General features: G+C 39.7%; 2 protein-coding genes across 2 annotated transcripts; one reads left to right on the top strand and one right to left on the bottom strand.

The window, feature by feature from the left end:
• Positions 1-8: 8 nt before the first annotated feature.
• On the top strand, positions 9-854 carry LOC123974029 (olfactory receptor 6N2-like; the record flags this gene model as incomplete). The annotated part of the gene is made up of 1 exon (XM_046054448.1): positions 9-854. A coding segment is annotated over one exon (846 nt), but the record flags the coding sequence as incomplete, so codon positions are not given.
• Positions 855-12,052: 11,198 nt separating this feature from the next.
• Positions 12,053-13,006, bottom strand: LOC123974028 (olfactory receptor 51L1-like). Its single transcript, XM_046054447.1, has one exon. The coding sequence runs from the start codon at positions 13,004-13,006 to the stop codon at positions 12,053-12,055; it is 954 nt and encodes a 317-aa protein (XP_045910403.1).
• Between the last annotated feature and the right edge of the window lie 6,791 nt (positions 13,007-19,797).

Here is a 19,797-nt window from a genome sequence, read left to right as displayed (position 1 = left end):
ATCTTTATTTTGTGATCATGTTTACAGCATATGTTCTAATAATTTGCAGTAATTCTTCTATTGTGTGCATCATTGTGATTCATGAATCCCTCCATGAGCCGATGTACATTTTCATTGCAGCTCTGTTACTGAACTCTCTTCTTTTCAGCACTGCTATCTACCCAAAGCTTTTGATTGACTTTTTATCTGAAAAACAGATCATATCATATCCAGCCTGTCTCTTTCAGTGGTGTATATATTATGCTCTAGCCACTTCAGAATTTTATCTCTTGGCAGCCATGGCCTATGACAGGTATGTGTCTATATGTAAACCTCTGCAATATCAAACTATCATGAGGAAATCAACTGTCACTATTTTCTTGGTTTTAGCTTGGCTTGTGCCGGCTTGTCAGGTTGTGGTGCCAATTGTACTAAATGCTAATAAAAAACTCTGTAACTTTGTTTTCAAAGGAATCATTTGTAACAGCACAGTTTACAAACTTCACTGTGAGAGTTCAGGAGTGCTGAATATATATGGCTTGATTGTTTTGGTAAATGGTCTCCTTCTCCCTGTGCTCTTCATACTTTTTACATACACCAGGATATTTATAATAACATATCACAGCTGCAGAGAAGTCAGGAGAAAAGCTGCACAGACCTGTTTACCCCACCTGATTGTTTTAATCAACTTTTCCTGTTTGAGTGCATATGATGTACTTCTACTGCGACTGGAAACAGATTTTCCCCAAACTGTACGTTTAATAATGACGTTACAAATGGTAATATATCATCCTCTCTTCAATCCAATCATATATGGACTAAAAGTGAAAGAAATTTATAAACACCTGAAGAAGTTGTTCTGCAAAACGGGCTGACGTATCAACACTTACTCCATTGTGTCATAACGCAGAAATGTGATTTTTTTTCTGAGGCACTGAATGTAAAGGCTTGTTTCTGAAACAGTAATATCCAAAGCATTTTCCACTTCAACAATGTACTAAGTAATTTGCTGCAGCTTTCAACGACCCAAGGGTCCATTTTATGTCTAACAAGTAATCACATTTGCACCCTGTTATCCATGATCATGATTATTGTCTGAATCTATTGTAAAGTTTATAATGGACATATAATGAACATGTTAACATTTAAAAGTAACAGCCTTGAAAAGCCAGAGCATGTTTAGGTTTCTGATTTGGTAGTCTAAGTCCCTGAGAGACAACTCAGTTATTTAATTTTATTGTATTAATAATAAACATCTAAAACAACTCTTGTCAGCTTCTGTCAAAATTATTATTTTTTATTATGCATAAGCTGTATCAACTCTTGTTGGCTCCCAAGAAAGATGCAGCTGCTCTCAGTGTGACGGACACACACACACATACATAGACCACGTAATCCCTGTTACCAACAATAAAAAGCAGCACTAGTTGTAGTAGCTGTAGTTCTTTAATCCAGCAGAAAGTCTATTCAGGCTCTCTTAACATACATCCAAATATGATTTGCACAATTCTACCTGAAATGCACATGAAACTAGAAAACGCATTTGAGTGATGAAAAACTTGCTGACCGCTGATAAGTAGCATGAAAAACTAGAAGTACAGTAAAAGTAAAAAATTAAATGAGTGTAGACAGTGAAAGAAAATAAGGATTGAATGAAACAAAGAATAAATTAACAAAAGTTAAAAGAAGTGAAGACCGAGAAGGATGGAGCAAAGATAGAAATAAAATAAACACTCTTTGAGACTAAGCTGGGGTAGCAGTGGTGCAGTGGATAAGACATGATGGATCCAGATTTTGATTCCCACTGCGACACAACCACCATTGTGTCCCTAAGTAAGACACTTAATAGTTGCTCCAGAGGCAAGTAACCTCTGACATATATAGCCATTGTAGGTCGATTTGAATAAACGTCAGCTAAATGTGTATATGTAAATTTTGAAAGTCTTCAGCACTCCACAGGGCTTTCCAACTCTCAAACTAATAAAGGGAAAAGACAAAAAATTGAAAGCACATTGCGACTCCAGCGTGATTCACCTGTTGTTTGATAAACACATTGCTCATATTTGAGGCAGAAAGTTTCAATACACCCAAACACAGGCACAAAGGTCATAGTGTTTGTTGCCTTCAGTCTGTTAAAAGTAGGCAGAAAGTTTGAGTTCTGTTGAATCTTGCGTCCTTTTATTGATTTTAAAGAAAGGAAAGGAGAGAAGCAGCAGAGCATGCCGCCTTGTCCAGAAAACATAAAAAATGTAAACTACCATTTAGAGCAGATTGGTATATGAAGATAACAACTGAGGGAAAGGAAAACTCAGAACACAAAATTAGACTAGATATAGTAAGGATAAGAAGGAAACTAACTCTTAAGCAAGGTACACAAGTCAAGAAATCCATTCAAGCTAATCCAGTCCATGACTTTGCTCCTCCTCTGGTATGTTCAAGTCTGTGATCCAGCCCAGTAAGAAGACTGTGCTGAGGGTGAAGCTACTGCTGACAGCGGCACCTGTTCCAAAGTTCTGGCAGAAGATATGTGAAGACCTATTGATATGGATAAGTTACCCCGTCCCAGTTTCCCCATTACTCTGCATGCTGGGGGACCTAAGTGACATTAATAAAGAGGTAGACACGTCATACATGCTTCTCACTGCCTTATGCATCGCCAAGAAAACTATCCTCATGAACTGGAAGGCCAAAAAGAATATAAGTATCACCCAATATCGGAATCACCTTACAGAGCACATAGGCATGGAGAGAATGTCTGCTTTAAAAATACAAACTGACTGGGGGGATGCTTGCGGTGGGGTTCTGTTTCTGTCTGGCATCTCCCCTGTGCAGTGTGTTTTTTGGCTGTTGTACGGCATTGGTTAGATTGGTAGTGAGTTGATGTTGATTGGCTCACCTGTATGTTGTAATTGGCTTGCGTACTTCTCGGGGGTTCGGGGCATCAGGTGCCTTCCTGGACTGGCTTCAGGTCGGGGCTGCGCTGAGCTGCCTCAGGGCCTGTGGCTCAGGGCTTTGGTATCTCTTGTCTGGGGTGGGTCTGCGCGCTGCGGCTGGGCCCCCCCAGGACCTGTCCTAGGGCTGGGCGGGGTTGTCACTGGCTGTGGGGTGTTGGCGGTGCTCAAGGGGCTCTAGCAAAAAGCCCTGGGCTGGAGAGACCTGGCGTCCTCTTGCCTAGGGAGGTGGGGGACATGGCTGAATGCTGTCGCCAGTCAGGAACCCGGCCCCGGTGGGGATGACCATTCTAGCCTCGTTTGTTTGTTTGTTTTTCTCCGCCCCAAGAACCCTTCCTGTTCTCTTTCAGGTTTTGGTGCTTTCTGCAATTGTGGTGTTTCCCTTTGCTATTTCATGTTGTTCCCACCCCCATCCCTGTTCTGTTCAGGTGTTGTCCTTTCTCTGTGCTGTCTGTTTTTGTGGTGTTTGTGCCCCCCCATCCCCATGTCTGCCCCCTGTCCGGCCTGGTGACAAATCAGTTAAAATAAAACAGAGTAGGGAGTAAGGAGTACTCTCTTGTTAAAGTAAAATCTGTCTGGCACAACATGGTATCCAGCTCCTCGTACTCTAAAGAGTATGTCAAAGAGTATGGGCCCACAATGACTATGATGAACATGGTGATAAGCAAATCAGCTCAAGTTTCCACAAAATCAGCATTACCATCATCACGTATACTTGACTTCAGCCATACAAGAAGGAAAGCAGTCTGAAGCACAACAATGGACAATGCACAGTGCAGAGATACAAAAAGTGAACGATCACTGGGAGATGCAGGCCAGTCACAACACACCATGTTGTCATACAAGAACAGCAAGAACAGAGCAAATCATGTAGGACTCTTCTTGTCCGCAGGACAATCACCTTATGACTACAGCGGTCTAAACAAGACGCAATTACACCCTACAAAGTTCTGAGCCAGATGAGTCCTGAAATTGCTGCTGGAGTAAGGAAGAGCGGTCACATCATGGAAGACAGACAGCATGAAAGAGAACGCTGAACAAGAAGATCAACACGAAGCCACAAGACAAAGAAAGAAAATAGCCATCAAAAGAGGCAGAATAATAACTGTATCAAGTTATTACTGTACAAGGAAAAGGACAGTACAGTGGGCAGAAGTGGATATCTGCACAGAGAATGGATCCAAAACAGACTGAGGGGAAAAAGAAAACAAAAGGACTAAGCTGGAGGAGGCTGGATGGACGCTGGTGACAGGATTCAGCTAGGGCACACACTGGGTGAGTTTCAATATCTAATGAAACATTGTCGCCACGTAGATGTCCATTTTATCCCTCAGGTCAATTTAGGAGACATTGTAGATAACACACCAAAAGTAACTTATGAATATATGATAAATGATAAAATTAATGGCAAATAAGCATACTGAAGCACCGGTTTTGGAAATAGTATCCATTACACTACTAGTTGGGAAAATAAGAAAATATAAATTAAGAAAAGTAATATTAGTACAGTTCCTGCCTAACACCGCTAACAGTAGCATAGCTATGAAATTAGTTTTAATTTAATGTTAAAATATTAGAAATAATTTATAGCCTACAATAATTAAATCTATCTGACAAATTAAACTCAATCAGCAACAGAAAACAACTTCCTTAAAAGAGAAAGCAAGCATGTAACAAGATTTAACTGAAAACACAAAACCGAACACTTAAATTAGTAAACACTTTTAACACCCTCCCTTCCTCTGAGGGAGTAACCACGAGCCTACAGCTTCACACTGCTGTATGACCCTAACTGGTCCACTGACCCCACAGGGGTCATTTACACTGGGGACGCTGGGGACGTGTCCCCACCACATTTTGAAATGGTTGATTTTGTCCCCACCACATTTTGAAAGGTTTTGTTAAAAACGTTCTGAAAAACAGCTTGCACCATGAAATGTTAACTAACAAAGGAAAATGCTTTGAGAAAGGCTGATTTGAACAATAAGAAAACACGCAATGCAATCTAGTTTTTCCTCATATAAAAAAGACATTTCCACCGTAAAGTTAGCAGAAAATGTCTCCAGAATGCAGGAAATTACCAGTCTAATGTTCAAAATCTCGCCACATATATTTCAGCATCAAATATTTAACCTAAATTGAACTAAAAATGTTCTTGTCTTGTTCTGATGCATCATCTCGCCCTTAATCTGAGCCCTTATGTCCCCACCACTTTGCAACACGAAATGACGTCCTTGACTGACTTGCTACACTCTGCACCAGCTCCTCTCTAGTGGGCCTACTTATTCTCTCCACCAGTTAGTGAACACTTTAGTAAGGCATTGTATGCATGCTACATTCTCATTAGGGGCTGGGCACCCCTAAAGGTCTGATCCTAGATTCGCCCCTGCTGTCAGTATTTTAGAAACCCCCCAAATTGTTCACAGTTGAAAGCTTTTTGCCGGTCACACAGTGTACAGCGGACGACAATGTTCTTTACATCTGCAACTGTGACACAATAATGGCAGTAGTTACTTACAGTTGTGGAAAGAACGCCTTTCTCCCTCATTCTTCGTTCTTCCTTTAGCTTTTTGACAGCTGACTTGAACAACGTATGATCGGTGTCGCTGACCTGACGAGCAGTCGTGCTTTCACATCAAGGATGGTGCATCCAGTAACGCAGCGTTACTTGGATTAGTAACTGTTATAATATTAATGTTTTGTAAATAGTAATCTGTTACACTACTAGTTACTGGGAAAATTTGTATTGTTAACACTGTCTAGGACTAATAATACACAAAAATGCAGAGACTGATTAACTGTCAATAGGAGAGTGACGCATTTTGGTTGATCCAGTAATTCATTTGGCCTTGAGAGCATGAGAAAATGGGGAAGCTGGGTTGGAAGTAAATTCAGCCGAAGGCGCAAAGTGGTTGAAGAGCTGAAGAGTTTTCTTCTCCATTGTGATTGTGGGTAGTTAAACATTATGGTCATTTTCAGTACCAGAGCAGGTTTACATGGTTATATTTTTGTCATCCTGCACATTGCTGCAGTTCCTCTTTCCACCCTGTGTTGAAGGCTTCGTTTTAGCTATGGAGTGATACATGTTGTCTCTAAATGATCTTTGTTGGGAGTTGCACATGCTCAGTTCCTAGTTAAGGACTACAAGCCAATCAGAAGCAGAGAAGGGCGGGTCAGCGAGAAGCCGGTAAACAGCTTGGGTTCAGCCGTACGTGTCGCCGACCAGCTTGGCAACATGGACTGGAGCGAGAGTTTCAGAGCGGTGAGTTATTAATCTGTATCCATAAAGTTTTAACTGAGCTCTGTCTCTACATCACAGGAACATCTTTATGTCCACTGACTGCCTGGAGGGTAGCTAGTGTTTGGAAGGGAGAGGAGAGCTGTGTGCTGCAGCTCAATGTTTCTGAGGGCGTGTCGGAGTCGCCGCTTGGCAAGTGTTATAGGAGGCGCATTTAGCTTTCTTTTCTGTGGGAGATGGGAACTCACTCTGGGCTCGACTTTGGGCTTTTTCACTTTGCAAACCTGTTACATGCACACAAAAAATTATAACTCAATAAAGGAGAGGGGGAAAGTCAAAAAGCATAATATGACCTTTTTAATGTAAATCAAATGGCCTCCCCCGCAAAAATCAGCTGACAAGCTGACAATTCTGTCTGACATCAGGCAAGCGCTAGATGAACGTCTGGGATCTGTAATGTATTGTTATGGCGCTAGGAGCGTGGTTGTAAAATGCAGTCCCTGTTCTGTGTGACTCTAGCAAGCCACCATACCTCCTCTGCAGTTGTTGTTCAGGAACCACAGTGTGCGGCAGCAGAATAAAACGTTACAGTGAGAAACAGACAGGTCTCCTTCTTTTCGGTCACGGTAGCAGTATATTACAGGATCCACAATTTTTGCAATTCTTTCTCTGGAGAACATGAATTTCTGAACAAAATTTCACAGCAACCCATTCAATAGTTCTCAAGATATTTCAATAAAGATTGATAATGTAATCCTCATGATGGCACTAGAGGAACCGTCGGAAGAAGTTGTTCACAAAGTTGGTGTCCTGATTAATGAGATCCATGAAGAGTGAAGAATTCTGCTAAAAACAATTCACATAGCAGAACTGAATTCTGTGAATTTGGCAGGTGAACACACACTACGTGAAATTAACTGTTAAACAGGTTGTATGTAATGATCAGATTAGACTTTTGTTTCCATTTTATAATCATTAAAATCTGTTATGTAAGTAGTCTGTTTGATAAACTAACATTTATTTTTTTAGAATCTGATGATCTGAAATGAAACATTTATAACCCTTGATGGGCATGTGGAGGAGCGCAAATACAGATTTCTTTATATTGTGATCATGTTCATAGTATATATTCTTATACTCTGCAGCAATTTAACCATTGTGTGCCTCATCTGGATTCATCAAAACCTCCATGAACCTATGTATATTTTTATTACAGCTTTGTTACTCAACTCTGTTCTTTTCAGCACTGCTATCTACCCAAAGCTTTTGCTGGACATTTTATCTGAAAAACAGATCATGTCTTATTCAGCCTATCAATTTCAGGGTTTTCTGTATTACTCGTTAAATTGTACAGAATCCGGTAACACTTTATTCTAAGGTGCTTGTAATAAGAAGTAATTAACACTTAATAAGTCATTGAAAAATAATAAAACACTTATAAGACTTTATAAGATGCTTTTAAACACAAATAAGTGTTAACTAAAGCACAATTAATGAATTTGTAATTGCTTATAAGACATTTAGACACTTATAAGCTCTTATTAGAAACTTGTTGATGTTTATATACCTGTCATTAACATTAATAAGATGTTTTAACATTAAGTAGACTTTATAAGTGATGGTTATTGAGAAAATAACAGAGTTGTTATTTCCATGTATGACAACAAACATATATAGTATAAAAAATGTATAGGAGGAGCCTGGAGGAGCTCGTTGACTCCTACTTCCCTTCCTGTTCTGTTGGTCTGGAAACCCCTTGCATTTCAAAGGAGGGACATGTGGATCAAATTTAAGGTAAGAAAACAGTTAGCTAAGCGGTTAGCTACGTTACTACAGTCTTTACAGTTTTATAATTGCTCAAAAACGAGGCTTTACATGTAATTTGGAGATTCCGTTGTTACAGTAGATTTGGTTAAAATAAACCCTAAATTCACCTTTTTACATGTAACAATTATGCTGGCTCTATACATGATAAAAGTATTGTTTATTAAATGGAGTCTGGTGTGTTTGGTGATGCTGATTTTAGAGTTGTTTCTGGTTAAACGAAAATAATTTTAATCTTTAACAAAAATGTCTCTCTCTGTAAGGACCCTTTCTATGATGTTGTCAGACAGTTAAACAACAATAACAATAACAATCTGAACCAATCATTGGCAAAAACAGCACTTTTAGTGGATGGTAAATAACACACATATATATATATATACACACATATTAAAAACTAACTAACTCCTGTATAAAAAATAAATAAAATAAGAAATGTACAGAAGTATATAGGGTAGCTGTATTAGGAATGCAAATTACAATGTGATGTGCAATCTGTGCATGTTGAGTGCGTGAATGTACAATTTACAGTTATATTAACTAGCTCATGGACCAGGCAAAAAGTTGTTTTCATTTCAGATGGCAGAGTTCTACTTGTCCTGTTTGTTTTTTGCATTTCACAGAGCAAATGTATTTTTTAAATTATTGTTGAAAACAATTTGGCATTTATGCAGAATATTGTGGTAATCAACAAAGTTGACAAGTCGTTTATTAATGATGCAGAATATTTTTCCCAGGTTACTGGATACACATATTCCTCTGTAGTTATCTGGGTCATATTTATCTCCGGATTTATGAATTGGGGTTATTAAACCTTTGTTCCAGATGTCTGGAAAAGTTCCAGTTGCTAGAATAGTATTGAATAGTTTTAGTATAGCCAATCTGATTTTACTTCACTTTACAAGTGATTTTGTATCATCCTGTTTTTAATCCAATCATATATGGAATTAAAATGAAAGAGATTTCTAAACAACTCAAGAGGTTGTTCTGTCAACACAAAGTTAATTAATATCAACAAAGATAACTAAGGTTCATCATTTCTCCTGTAACAATGATGTAGAGGTGTCATTTCTGTGTTTCTTGGAGGCTATTTAATGTAATCATCATTTTCAACAATGTGATGACTAATGACAAAGCTATTTGCTGCAGTTTTTCAAAAATGTTGAACTTCAGCAACACAAAATTAAGAACTTTATTGTGAGACTTACACTTTTCTGATTTTGGCCTTGTTTTATTCTATTGTCACTGAATTTCACAGTTTGTTTTGATGAACTTCTGGAAATAAAAATGGATTCATAGTTTATGTCTGTATTGTTGTTTAAGTTTACAAAGGTTATAAAGTGAAAATTTCAACATTTCATATCAATAGCCTTGAATGCAAGAGCATGTGCTCCAGAATGTAATTTGGTGCCCTGAGAAGCAAAGTGGATTCAAATTGCATTGAGATAAATAAACATGTTAATTTCATGTAATTTTAATCCTTTAAATTTAATCATTTAAAGATGATGAGCTCATCTCCCTAATAGGTCGTGAAATTTTAGTTATGCTAGTTCATTTCTGTATTTATTTTGTTTTATTTTGTTCTTTTTACTTAAAGTCTTATTTCTACCTTCATCTGGGACAATGCAATTACAAGCATCAGTCCTGAAGTACCAGAGGTAATCAATTTTAGATTTTTGAGTTCTTGAGTTTCCCAACCACATGGAGGCGATGGCTAATCCAACACTTCTTGCAGCTTCCTTTACTTCCTAACATTCCTAACCATGGTCTATTGACGCCTTACCCCTCTGATCATGATTTTTTCAAAATAGTTTTCATCAATTTCTTTGAAATTTTATTTTGCCATTCATCCGCTCTCTTGTCCCCAGGATACTGAACATGTTTGAACCTTTGATATGTGACATTCTTCTACAGTCTAACTCTTCTTGAGTCAATAAACAAGATTTAGTTTAGAAGTAGTCACTGCCAGTCAGCCTGGATCTTGAGTTGGCTAGCGAAAGGTGTCAAATTCAGGAAAAACTATTGCCACTCACATTCACTGAGCCAATACATACACTATACAAACCCAAACTCAACAAGACCAACGGTCCAAGCTGCCTTGACCTGACAGCCTCTTTCGCCTAGACTAGCCATACAAACCCACGTTCTGTCACATTTCCCCCAAAACCTCAATTCTGGGAGGGGTCTTTCCCAGCGTACCTTACCAACCTCCACAACTATCCAAATAACATCAGAAACACTTCTCCATTTAAAGTTTCTTCTCAGGGCTCTATCTGATGCAGAGGACATGAAGAGACGGTTTCCCGACTCAGAGTCTCAACTCCGGCTGACACCGTTCCATCATTCTCTTCCATCCATTCACAACACTGATTCTTCCCCTGAATCCTTCATCCCTCACCTTATCTCTTCATCTCCCTACCCTCGACTCTCATCCCCACTTCCCTCGACCCCTCACTGTTCTTCCTCATCCCCACATCCTTGCATCCCTCGTTGCTCCATCTGGACTCTTTATCAATTCTGCTCCATCATCTCAGCTCTGCTCCATCCATATCATAGAAAATATTCCAAATCAATCTCTCTACTGGCCTGGTGATTGTTAGTGAAGTAGCTCACTCAGATCTCAGTGATATGCGCAACCAGGGCTTGACGTTAACACCCGCTGACCCGCCGTGACGGGTAACACTCCCACTAGCCACTTTGGCGTGTTGAAAATTGTAGTCTTGTCAAAAGACTGAAATAACAAACGAATTGCAATGTGACACGACGACACTACAACTCCCATGAGTACTACCTGCACATCGTGTTTGCTCATTGGTCTGAGATAAAGAAAAGGCAGGAGGAAAGTGCCCTTAAATGCTGTAAAATTTCAGATATTTTCATGATTAAGGGACGTGGAGTTGCTACTAGGGCTGCCTTTATATTGCATGAAATCGTCCTGTCACAACTGCATTTCGAGAGTTGATTATTAAAATATAGAACTATGTTTTAATAAAAGCTGTCAATCTGGAAAAAGGACCTGTACACCCGTTTTTTATAGTTACACAGTGAATGTTTTTTTCAGTTTAGTTTTCATCTTGTAAATTAAACTTTTACACCCATGCAGCAGTTTCATTATATATAATAAGAAGCTACTACCTGTACGCAGGATAAGCGGTTGACGATGGATGGATGGAAGAACCTACTATGTGTGTTAATTTTAATAGACAACATGTTTTCAAAAAAGGAACTTTACACACAACCTTATCAGAGCTAATGATAATATTAGTCCATTTTAGAACGCCATTGTCAACTTTATATCGTATAAAACGGAATTTCCCAAAAACAAAATTTGGCTAGTGAAAATGCTGTGTGGCTAGTAACTTTGGAAAATCACCAGTGAGCAAAAAAGCAAAAAAGTGGCAAAGGATAAATAATGCACTTCTTGAGACATTTGCACTATTTTTTAGCTTACTCTGGTGTATGTGAGTCACTGTGAGTCCATCTTTGATCTGAAGAAACCTACAGAAAGTGTTTCCTTGAAGTTGTTTATTTTGACAGAATTGCCACCACAGACTGAAAAGACACTTTGGTTCACAGTTATATCTCAACAACGACGGATTCACATGAAATTGCCTTTTTTGTCTTGCTTGTTGATCATTCTACATCATTAGAATTTAGTGTTACTAAAGGGCAACTAGTTCCCAACACAACAACAAAGTAATATTAAAACACACATATATCATCATATATATACAAATCTTGAAAAAAGTACAACAAAGACGCATCAAATATTCTATCAAATTAGATTCTGTGTTGTGAGTTTCAAAGAAGTGTTTTAGTCTGAGGAGCTGTGAGTTAAACCATGCATATACAACATGTGCAATATTAACCTTATTGTTGTGGTTTAGGATGATCTATTTTAAAATTCCAATCTCCTTAAAATTAATGTGAGAGCAAAGAAAACCTTGGGTAAAAACATTTAGCATGTTTCAGAAGCATTTTGTATTAATAACAGCGGCTTACAGATTCTATATCTCCTATTTATATTGCTGCTATGCAGTATGTGCATGATTTTGAAGTTTTACATTTTGGCAGCAGGACCCATTTTGTGTATCTTCAAAAATCTAAAAATCACTCCTTTGATTTGAGGCAGATTCAGGCCATAAACTAGAGGGTTATTGATGGGGGGAATAATCAGATACTCTAAAGATAATATAACTGTGATAACTGGATTCAGTTTATCACCCTCAAATCGAGCCAGTGACAGCTCACAGAAGACAGAGAATGAATAGGTCACAAATGTCACTATGTGGGGCAGGCAGGTTTGTAACGCCTTTCCTCTGAATTCAGACGAGCTTCTCCTGCACACAAGCAGAATCCGTAGATAGGTGTACAGGACAAAGAGCAGGGGGATGAAGATGGTTATTATCGTAAAAAACTGACCTACTATACTGTTCAGAGTTGTGTCCACACAGGAGAGCTGAACCACAGGCCAGTTAGAACAGAAAAGCCTGTGCAGTTTATTTCCACACAAAGGCAATCGAACAGAAAGAGAAAGACAAAAGCCAATAGTAAATGCAGGGTAGAGCAGAGCAAAAATCAGAAGATGTCTCACCATCCTAAATGTCATTTTGCTGTGATAGTGTAAAGGCTGGCAAATAGCAACAAATCTATCATAGGCCATGATGCTGAGGATGGTCATTTCACATGATACGTAGGTGTAAATAACATATATCTGAATGAAACAAGATGCACGTGAGATCAAATGAGTGTCAGACAGAATGTCCATCAGGAACCTCGGGAAGAAGCCGGCTGAGCCGTACAGAGAGTTTAAACACAGACAGGAGATAAACATGTACATGGGTTGATGCAGAGACTTCTCCAGGCAGACTGTCAGAATAATGACAACGTTAGCAGAGATTATAGTCATGTAGATCAACAGACACAGACAGAAGAACAGATATCTGAGGGGCCCAGAGTCTGTAAACAGAGTCAGCTGAAAATACTCAGGAGTAAAGCTGTTATTGCTCATCATGTCTGCACAACAGAGAAGCAAAAACAGAGATGGATACAAAGAAACACGAGGAGAGTGTGATGGAGGATAAAGGAAAGGAGAGGAAAGAGTAGAGGCAAAACTGCATTGAACAAGAAACATATTGGAAGGCTTGCTTAGTTAAAATAAAGGCAATATACAGTTAAATCAAATATTAGATAAGTGAAATACAAGCAAGAATCAAATGATCCTTTCCTTCCCTGACATATTTACAGAAAAATGTATGTTTACAAATACTTCCATCCAAAGTTAAATGTAGCCCATGCAGAATCAGCCAATATATCATGGAGCTTACTTGTTAAAGTTTGCATATGAATAACACTTAAAACAAAGTCAGGGGCAACTTATTTACCCTTGGCATGAGACAAGTAGATGACACATTTTAACAAAAAAATAAAATTAAATCAAACATTTTCAGATTAGTTATTAGTCTTACTCATCTGTGTGTTTACTAATCAAGCAGGTAATCTAAACATCTGTTGTTGTCCTGTTGTGTGTTCTATAATAGTTACAAAACTACAACTAACCAACAAAAAATCAATTCAACCAACTCGTAATAATAACGACAGCTTGCTCAAAACAGTGTTTGTTAATCAGCTTGTTAAATGAGAGCTTCGACTGATGAACCTCTACCCTGTAATGATCCACACAGAAGCAGCTGTAGAGACTTTATCTTCTTCTGCTGCTAGGATGCGAGCAGCAACGTGTACAGTCCAAAGGGAGGTAAAGAGATTGTGCGGGCCGTGTGGCCAAAGTACCACCAAATGTTTTAAAATAACGTTTCTACTCCAGTTTTGATGCACTTGTCAATGAAGTAGTCCATGAAAACCCTTATTATGTCCGTTGATACACAATAAAAGTTTGATTTGCGTATGTGAATGTTTATGATCAAAATAAAATTGAATGTGAGAGGAATAGATAATGAGGGCTCTAACATACTGTAATTTTACTTCATATCACAGGTTATCACTTTATCATTTAAACACTGAAACCAGCAGTGTTATTTGTGCTTGCGCTAGTGACCCATAACTAATCCACACTGCACCTTTCAATTGTAAAAATATATATTGATAAGCCAATTGCAAACTCAGATTTTAAATCAATGTCCGTTAAATAATTCATTAGCCCCCCTGGAGCGCATAGGGCTTGTGTATGCCACGGACACTCGTGGTCAGTTGTGGACCGGCCAGCATAAAGCCAGGATAGTGGCAGAATGCAGGCTCGCCTTTCCCCGATATTAGACGTGAATTTAGCTTCCTAAGAGTCCTTTTTAGACTTTACCTCGGCTAACAGATAGAATGATCACCATCATAAAATGCAGAGATAACATAAAATAGCATTAAAGAATTGCAGACGAGAGCGTCAGTAGTTTTTAATAATATCCTCTGTGCATATTTAGTTTTCAGTTTTGCGCTGCAGTGGACTGTGCTGTCAGGTTGATAAACTCTTCAATAGTAAACTATATACCCTTGTACAGAAAGATTTAGACTGAGTAGAGTCAAGTGGTCCAGCAGAAGCAGAAGTTGTTGTTTCCTACAGATGACCCTGGGTACTGCAATGGATATTCTTACAACTCATGAGAGGTAATGTCTCTACCGCCACCTGCTGGTGTAGCTAATAAACTGCTCTCACACATACAGATCTCTGTTTACAGATCTCTGTGGTACAGAGTGGACAAAATTCCACAAATGTTACATGACCTGCAAACTGACAGGAAATGATCCACAAATGTGCTAATACTGTTTTGTGTGTAAAAATAGATCCACAAATGCGTAAATAACACTTTTTATGTGAAATTATAATATGTGTGTACAGAGTAAATTGTACATATTTGCAAATTGCACTGTATTTTTGTGGATATGATTTTACACAACACAAATGTAAAAATACATATTTGTAGATAGCGAAATATTTGCACATCATAGTACACATTTGTGGATTGTTTTCTGTGGGTTACAAATATCAAGTCCATTAAAATCTTCCATAGACGCCGGGGTGGTGCACAAACAGATCTGTATTCTCACCTCGACTTCACCACCTGCACATATGGACTGTGTAAATTAAACATGTAGACCACTACAGACCTGTGGACCACTGCTGACCTGCAGACCACTACAGACCTGCGGACCACTGCAGACCTGTAGACCACTACAGACCTGCAGACAACTAAAGACCTATAGACCACTGCTGACCTGCAGACCACTACTAACAGGTAGACCACTGCTGACCTGCAGACCACTACGAACATGTAGACCACTGCTGACCTGCAGACCACTACAGACCTGTGGACCACTGCACACCTGTAGACCACTACAGACCTGCAGGCCACTGCTGACCTGCAGACTACTCCTGACCTGCAGACAACTAAAGACCTGTAGTCCACTGCTGACCTGCAGACCACTACAGACCTGTGGATCACTGCAGACCTGCAGACAACTAAAGACCTGTAGACCACTGCTGACCTGAAGACCACTACGAACATGTAGACCACTGCTGACCTGCAGACTACTCCTGACCTGCAGACAACTAAAGACCTGTAGGCCATTACAGTCCTGTAGACCACTACTGACCTGAAGACCACTACTGACCTGCAAACCACTACGAACATGTAGACCACTGCTGACCTGCAGACCACTACGAACATGTAGACCACTGCTGACCTGCAGACCACTACTGACCGGACTACTGACTGACTCGTCACCTCCAAGATGGCAGCTTGTTCGTACTGTGTCTCTCGTGTCTGTCTCGTATCTGTCGGTGTGAATGACATATTGAGTGACTGACGACTTCACAAGCCGGCCTGGTTGTGTAGGTATTTTTAGGTTGTAACACTGTTCTCCCGAACGTGAATTTATCGCTTTATGCCGGCTCGGCCGCTGTTGGAATCCGAATCATCTGAGTTTTCCTGTAGGCGCGGGTGAATCCTTGGTAGGCTTGTGGGTGTATAATTTTGGACGCTTTGCTTGGCGGGAAGTTGCCTGGGGGACTCTACTTCTCCAGACGACTGTTTTCGCCCATCGCTGGTCTCCAGTAGTGTGGTCACTCATCAGGGCCGATTCACCGGCTTCCCTGTGGGAGGGTGTCCCGTTACTGTGCTAGGCTTGGATTGATTCCTTCAATAAACTGGAGTAACCTTCTACGTTTTTCCTTGGTTCTGCTCGCAGCAAAGACTCAACATGGTGCTTTTATCATTTTATCTTTGACTATTACCAGCGAGGTGACCCACAGAAATGCTTTCCCCACATTCCCAGAAATATCTGGGCACCATCTGGGATTTTGGCCCTATGGACATCAAACTCATCTGGAATCCACAGACTATTGGTGACTACAGAACTTTATATTTATCTGATCTTATTAAGTTACTTGGTCTACATGATTGGTTTCAATGTTTTTCTTTTTATCTTCCTTCTAGACCAGACTACTGTTTTTATAGAAAAGTAGCACAGTCAAGATACAATACAAAAAGAAAATGTATAGTTGCCCTCCTTCTTATACGCTCTAGTAGTGTTCATCCTAACCCTGGTCCAGTGCTTAATAATTTGAATACTCCTAAAGAATTCAAAACTAGAGCCGGACTAGGTTTTATTCATATTAATGCCCGAAGTCTACTCCCCAAACTCGATTTTATACAAACTTGGGCCCACTCAACAGATACTGATATTCTTATAATCTCAGAAACATGGCTTAGTAAACCCATTTTAGATAAGGATATAGCAATCAAGGGCTACAATGTCTACCGTTGTGACCGCCCCAGGAAGGGTGGTGGCATTGCCATTTACAGTATATAAAAAATTGTTTCCTTGTAACATTGTGTATTCGGTATCCATTAGTAAGCAGCTAGAGCTTTTAGCCTTGAAGATAGAGCTTGCATTGGGGCAAACAATGACATGTCATAGGTTGCTATAGGCCACCCTCAGCAAATACTGAGGCTCTTTGCTCTTTAAATCATCATCTATCGAGCATTGAATTTGGAGAGGTACTTTTAGCCGGGGATCCTCCATTTCAGATGGTTTAAAATCTGTCTGTGACTCTTTTAATCTTACCCAGTTGATTAATAGTCCAACTCGCCCAAACCCCAACTGCCCTGAAAAGTCCTCTTTACTGGATTTGTTTTTAACTAATGCTCCACACAAATTCTGGGTATAGGTGTGTTTGCCATTGACCTGAGTGATCATTGTACAATTGCAGTAGTTAGGAATGCTAAAATCCCAAAACAGGGGCCTCATATTATTTTCAAAAGGGATATGAAGCATTTCTGTAAACAAGCCTTTTCACATGACCTCTTTCATTTTGATTGGAACAAAATCTTTCTTATAGATGAAGTAGAATTGGCCTGGAACTACTTTTATGATGGTTTTCTCAGGATCATAGATAAGCATGCCCCTGTATGCAAATCTAGAGTTAAAGGCCGAAACAATCCCCAGATTTCCTGCCTTCTCAAGGATAGGGATGCTGCCTGGTCAAGGGCCAGGAAATCAAAGACTGATGCTGATTGGGTCTACTTTCGGCAACTAAGAAATAGGCTTACATCTGTCATAAAAAAGTCAAAATCAGAGTATTTCCTTAGTGAAACTACGAAAAACAAACAAATTCAAAATCCTCCTTTGGAAACATTAGTTGCAGTGAACTACCCCCTCATGTTATGATTGATTCCGGCAAGGTGACTGATAAACCAACAATGTTAGCTTGCTTTAATGAGCACTTTATTTCTTCAGGATCCTTATTTGAATCCTCATGCCTTACTTCTTCTGGTCTCAGTGCGCAGGAGCACCCCTCTGACCCATGCTTACCTCCTGACAAACTATTTTATCTTTCTCCTCAATCAGTTTCCAAAGTCCATAGAGCTCTGCAGGAATTAGGCACAAAAAAGTAAAAATAAAAAAAAATATCAAAAAATATCTTTAATCTAACATATATTGAAAATGACATCTCCAAAGTATGGAAGTCAGCCCATGTTACACCCCTACTAAAAGGGGGCGATCCCTCTATTTTAAACAACTATAGGCCTATTTCCAAGCTGTGTGTTTTAGCCAAGCTCCTTGAACGCTTGGTTGGTGAGCAGCTAAAGGAATTTTTAAATTCAAATGATGTCTTATCCCCCTTTCAATCTGGTTTTAGGAAACATCACAGCACTGGAAAACAAGAAAATGTGCGCTGCACTGTTCATAGATCTTTCAAAAGCTTTTAAGACAGTTGATCACTGCATTCTAGTAAATAGACTACTGAGCATTGGCCTGTGTAAGCATTCAGTAGATTGGTTTGCAAATTATCTGTCAGGTAGAGCCCAAAGTGTTCAGATTGTTGGCTCTTGCTCTCCCTTTTCCAAGGGGGTTCCTCAAGGCTCAGTACTTGGGCCCATATTGTTTTCAATTTATATAAACAATCTTAGTGATAATCTATCAAATGCTATGTATTATTTTTATGCTGATGACACTGTTATTTACTGTACTGCATTATCTACTGCACAAGTCCTTGATCTTTTGCAGTTTGCTTTCAGTATTGTTCAGAGCTATTTAAAACAGCTTAAGTTGGTCTTTAATGCAGAAATGTCCAAAGTAATGGTATTCACAAACTCAAGACAACTTCCAGTTACTACTACAAGCATCTCAACTTTTCAAGGAAATGAATTTGAGTTAGTTAACAGTTATAAATATTTAGGTATAATCATTGATTGTAAACTGTGTTTCAGAACTCATATTAGCAACCTGGTTTCTAAGCTCAAGATAAAGCTTGGCTTTCTCTACAGATCAAAAACATGCTTATCCATTCGTGCTAGAAAATACCTGCTGACAGCCACTTTTCTTCCCATATTAGATTATGGTGATCTGATATATATATATATGAATGCTTCTGCCCAATGCCTACAGAAATTTGATGTTGTGTATCATTGTGAACTGCGTTTTTTCACTGGCTGTAATTATAGGACACATCATTGTACCCTTTACTATAAAGCTAAATGGCCCTCTCTTTATGCAAGAAGGTACACTCATTGGCTGTGGCTTTCATCTATAAGGCACTTCTTGGACTAGCCCCTCTTTTTCGTTACATTTTTTATATCCTTTTTATTTAACTTAAGTTTCACGTGGGTTAAGGATTTCAGTCATCCGACATGGATTTTAAGTTAGATGACACGATCAACACGAAAAAACACGATCAACGCTACTGACCACAACAAAGCTCCGGCGGCTATGCTAGCCGAGATAACTCTGCCCCATGAGGACTGCACACTCCTTAAGAAAGCGAACAAGAAGATTGCTTACATCCAACAACTTTCAGAGGAACTCAAAGAGAAAGATTCCCTGCTGACTGGCTTTATGGATGTGGCTTCAGTACAAGCCAAACAGATTGTCTCTCTTAGCGCAACCGCTAACATCCAGGACACCGTGTTATGGGACCCCTCTAGCCTTCCAGGGTTTCCTCCTGCTTGACTCCAAAGCATCAGTCAACCTGGGCTGAAGTGGTGGTCCGTAGCTGCAAGAGAGGCTCGGATGGGGCTGCCTTTTCTCCGGACATCGGCCTCTCCAACCGCTATGCAGCCCTGTCTGACGACACTCCCGTCCATCCAGCGGATGCACCTGCGGCTTCGAGTCTCCCTGATACGGATCTCTTTCGACGCACAGTGCCTGCCGACACTGTTGCATCTCCTTCACCGGCTACATCTCCCGCGCTGGTCTGCCGGTCTGCCGCTGGGCCTGATCGACGGCCGTCATCCCGTCAAACCTCCGCTTCCCGACGTAGGATCCTGAAGGAGGCTGTGCTCAGACGCTCCGGAG

The sequence above is a fragment of the Micropterus dolomieu genome, linkage group LG07 (assembly GCF_021292245.1).
Source record: "Micropterus dolomieu isolate WLL.071019.BEF.003 ecotype Adirondacks linkage group LG07, ASM2129224v1, whole genome shotgun sequence".
Lineage (NCBI taxonomy): Eukaryota > Metazoa > Chordata > Actinopteri > Centrarchiformes > Centrarchidae > Micropterus > Micropterus dolomieu.
This window is presented reverse-complemented; position numbering and strand designations above follow the sequence as displayed.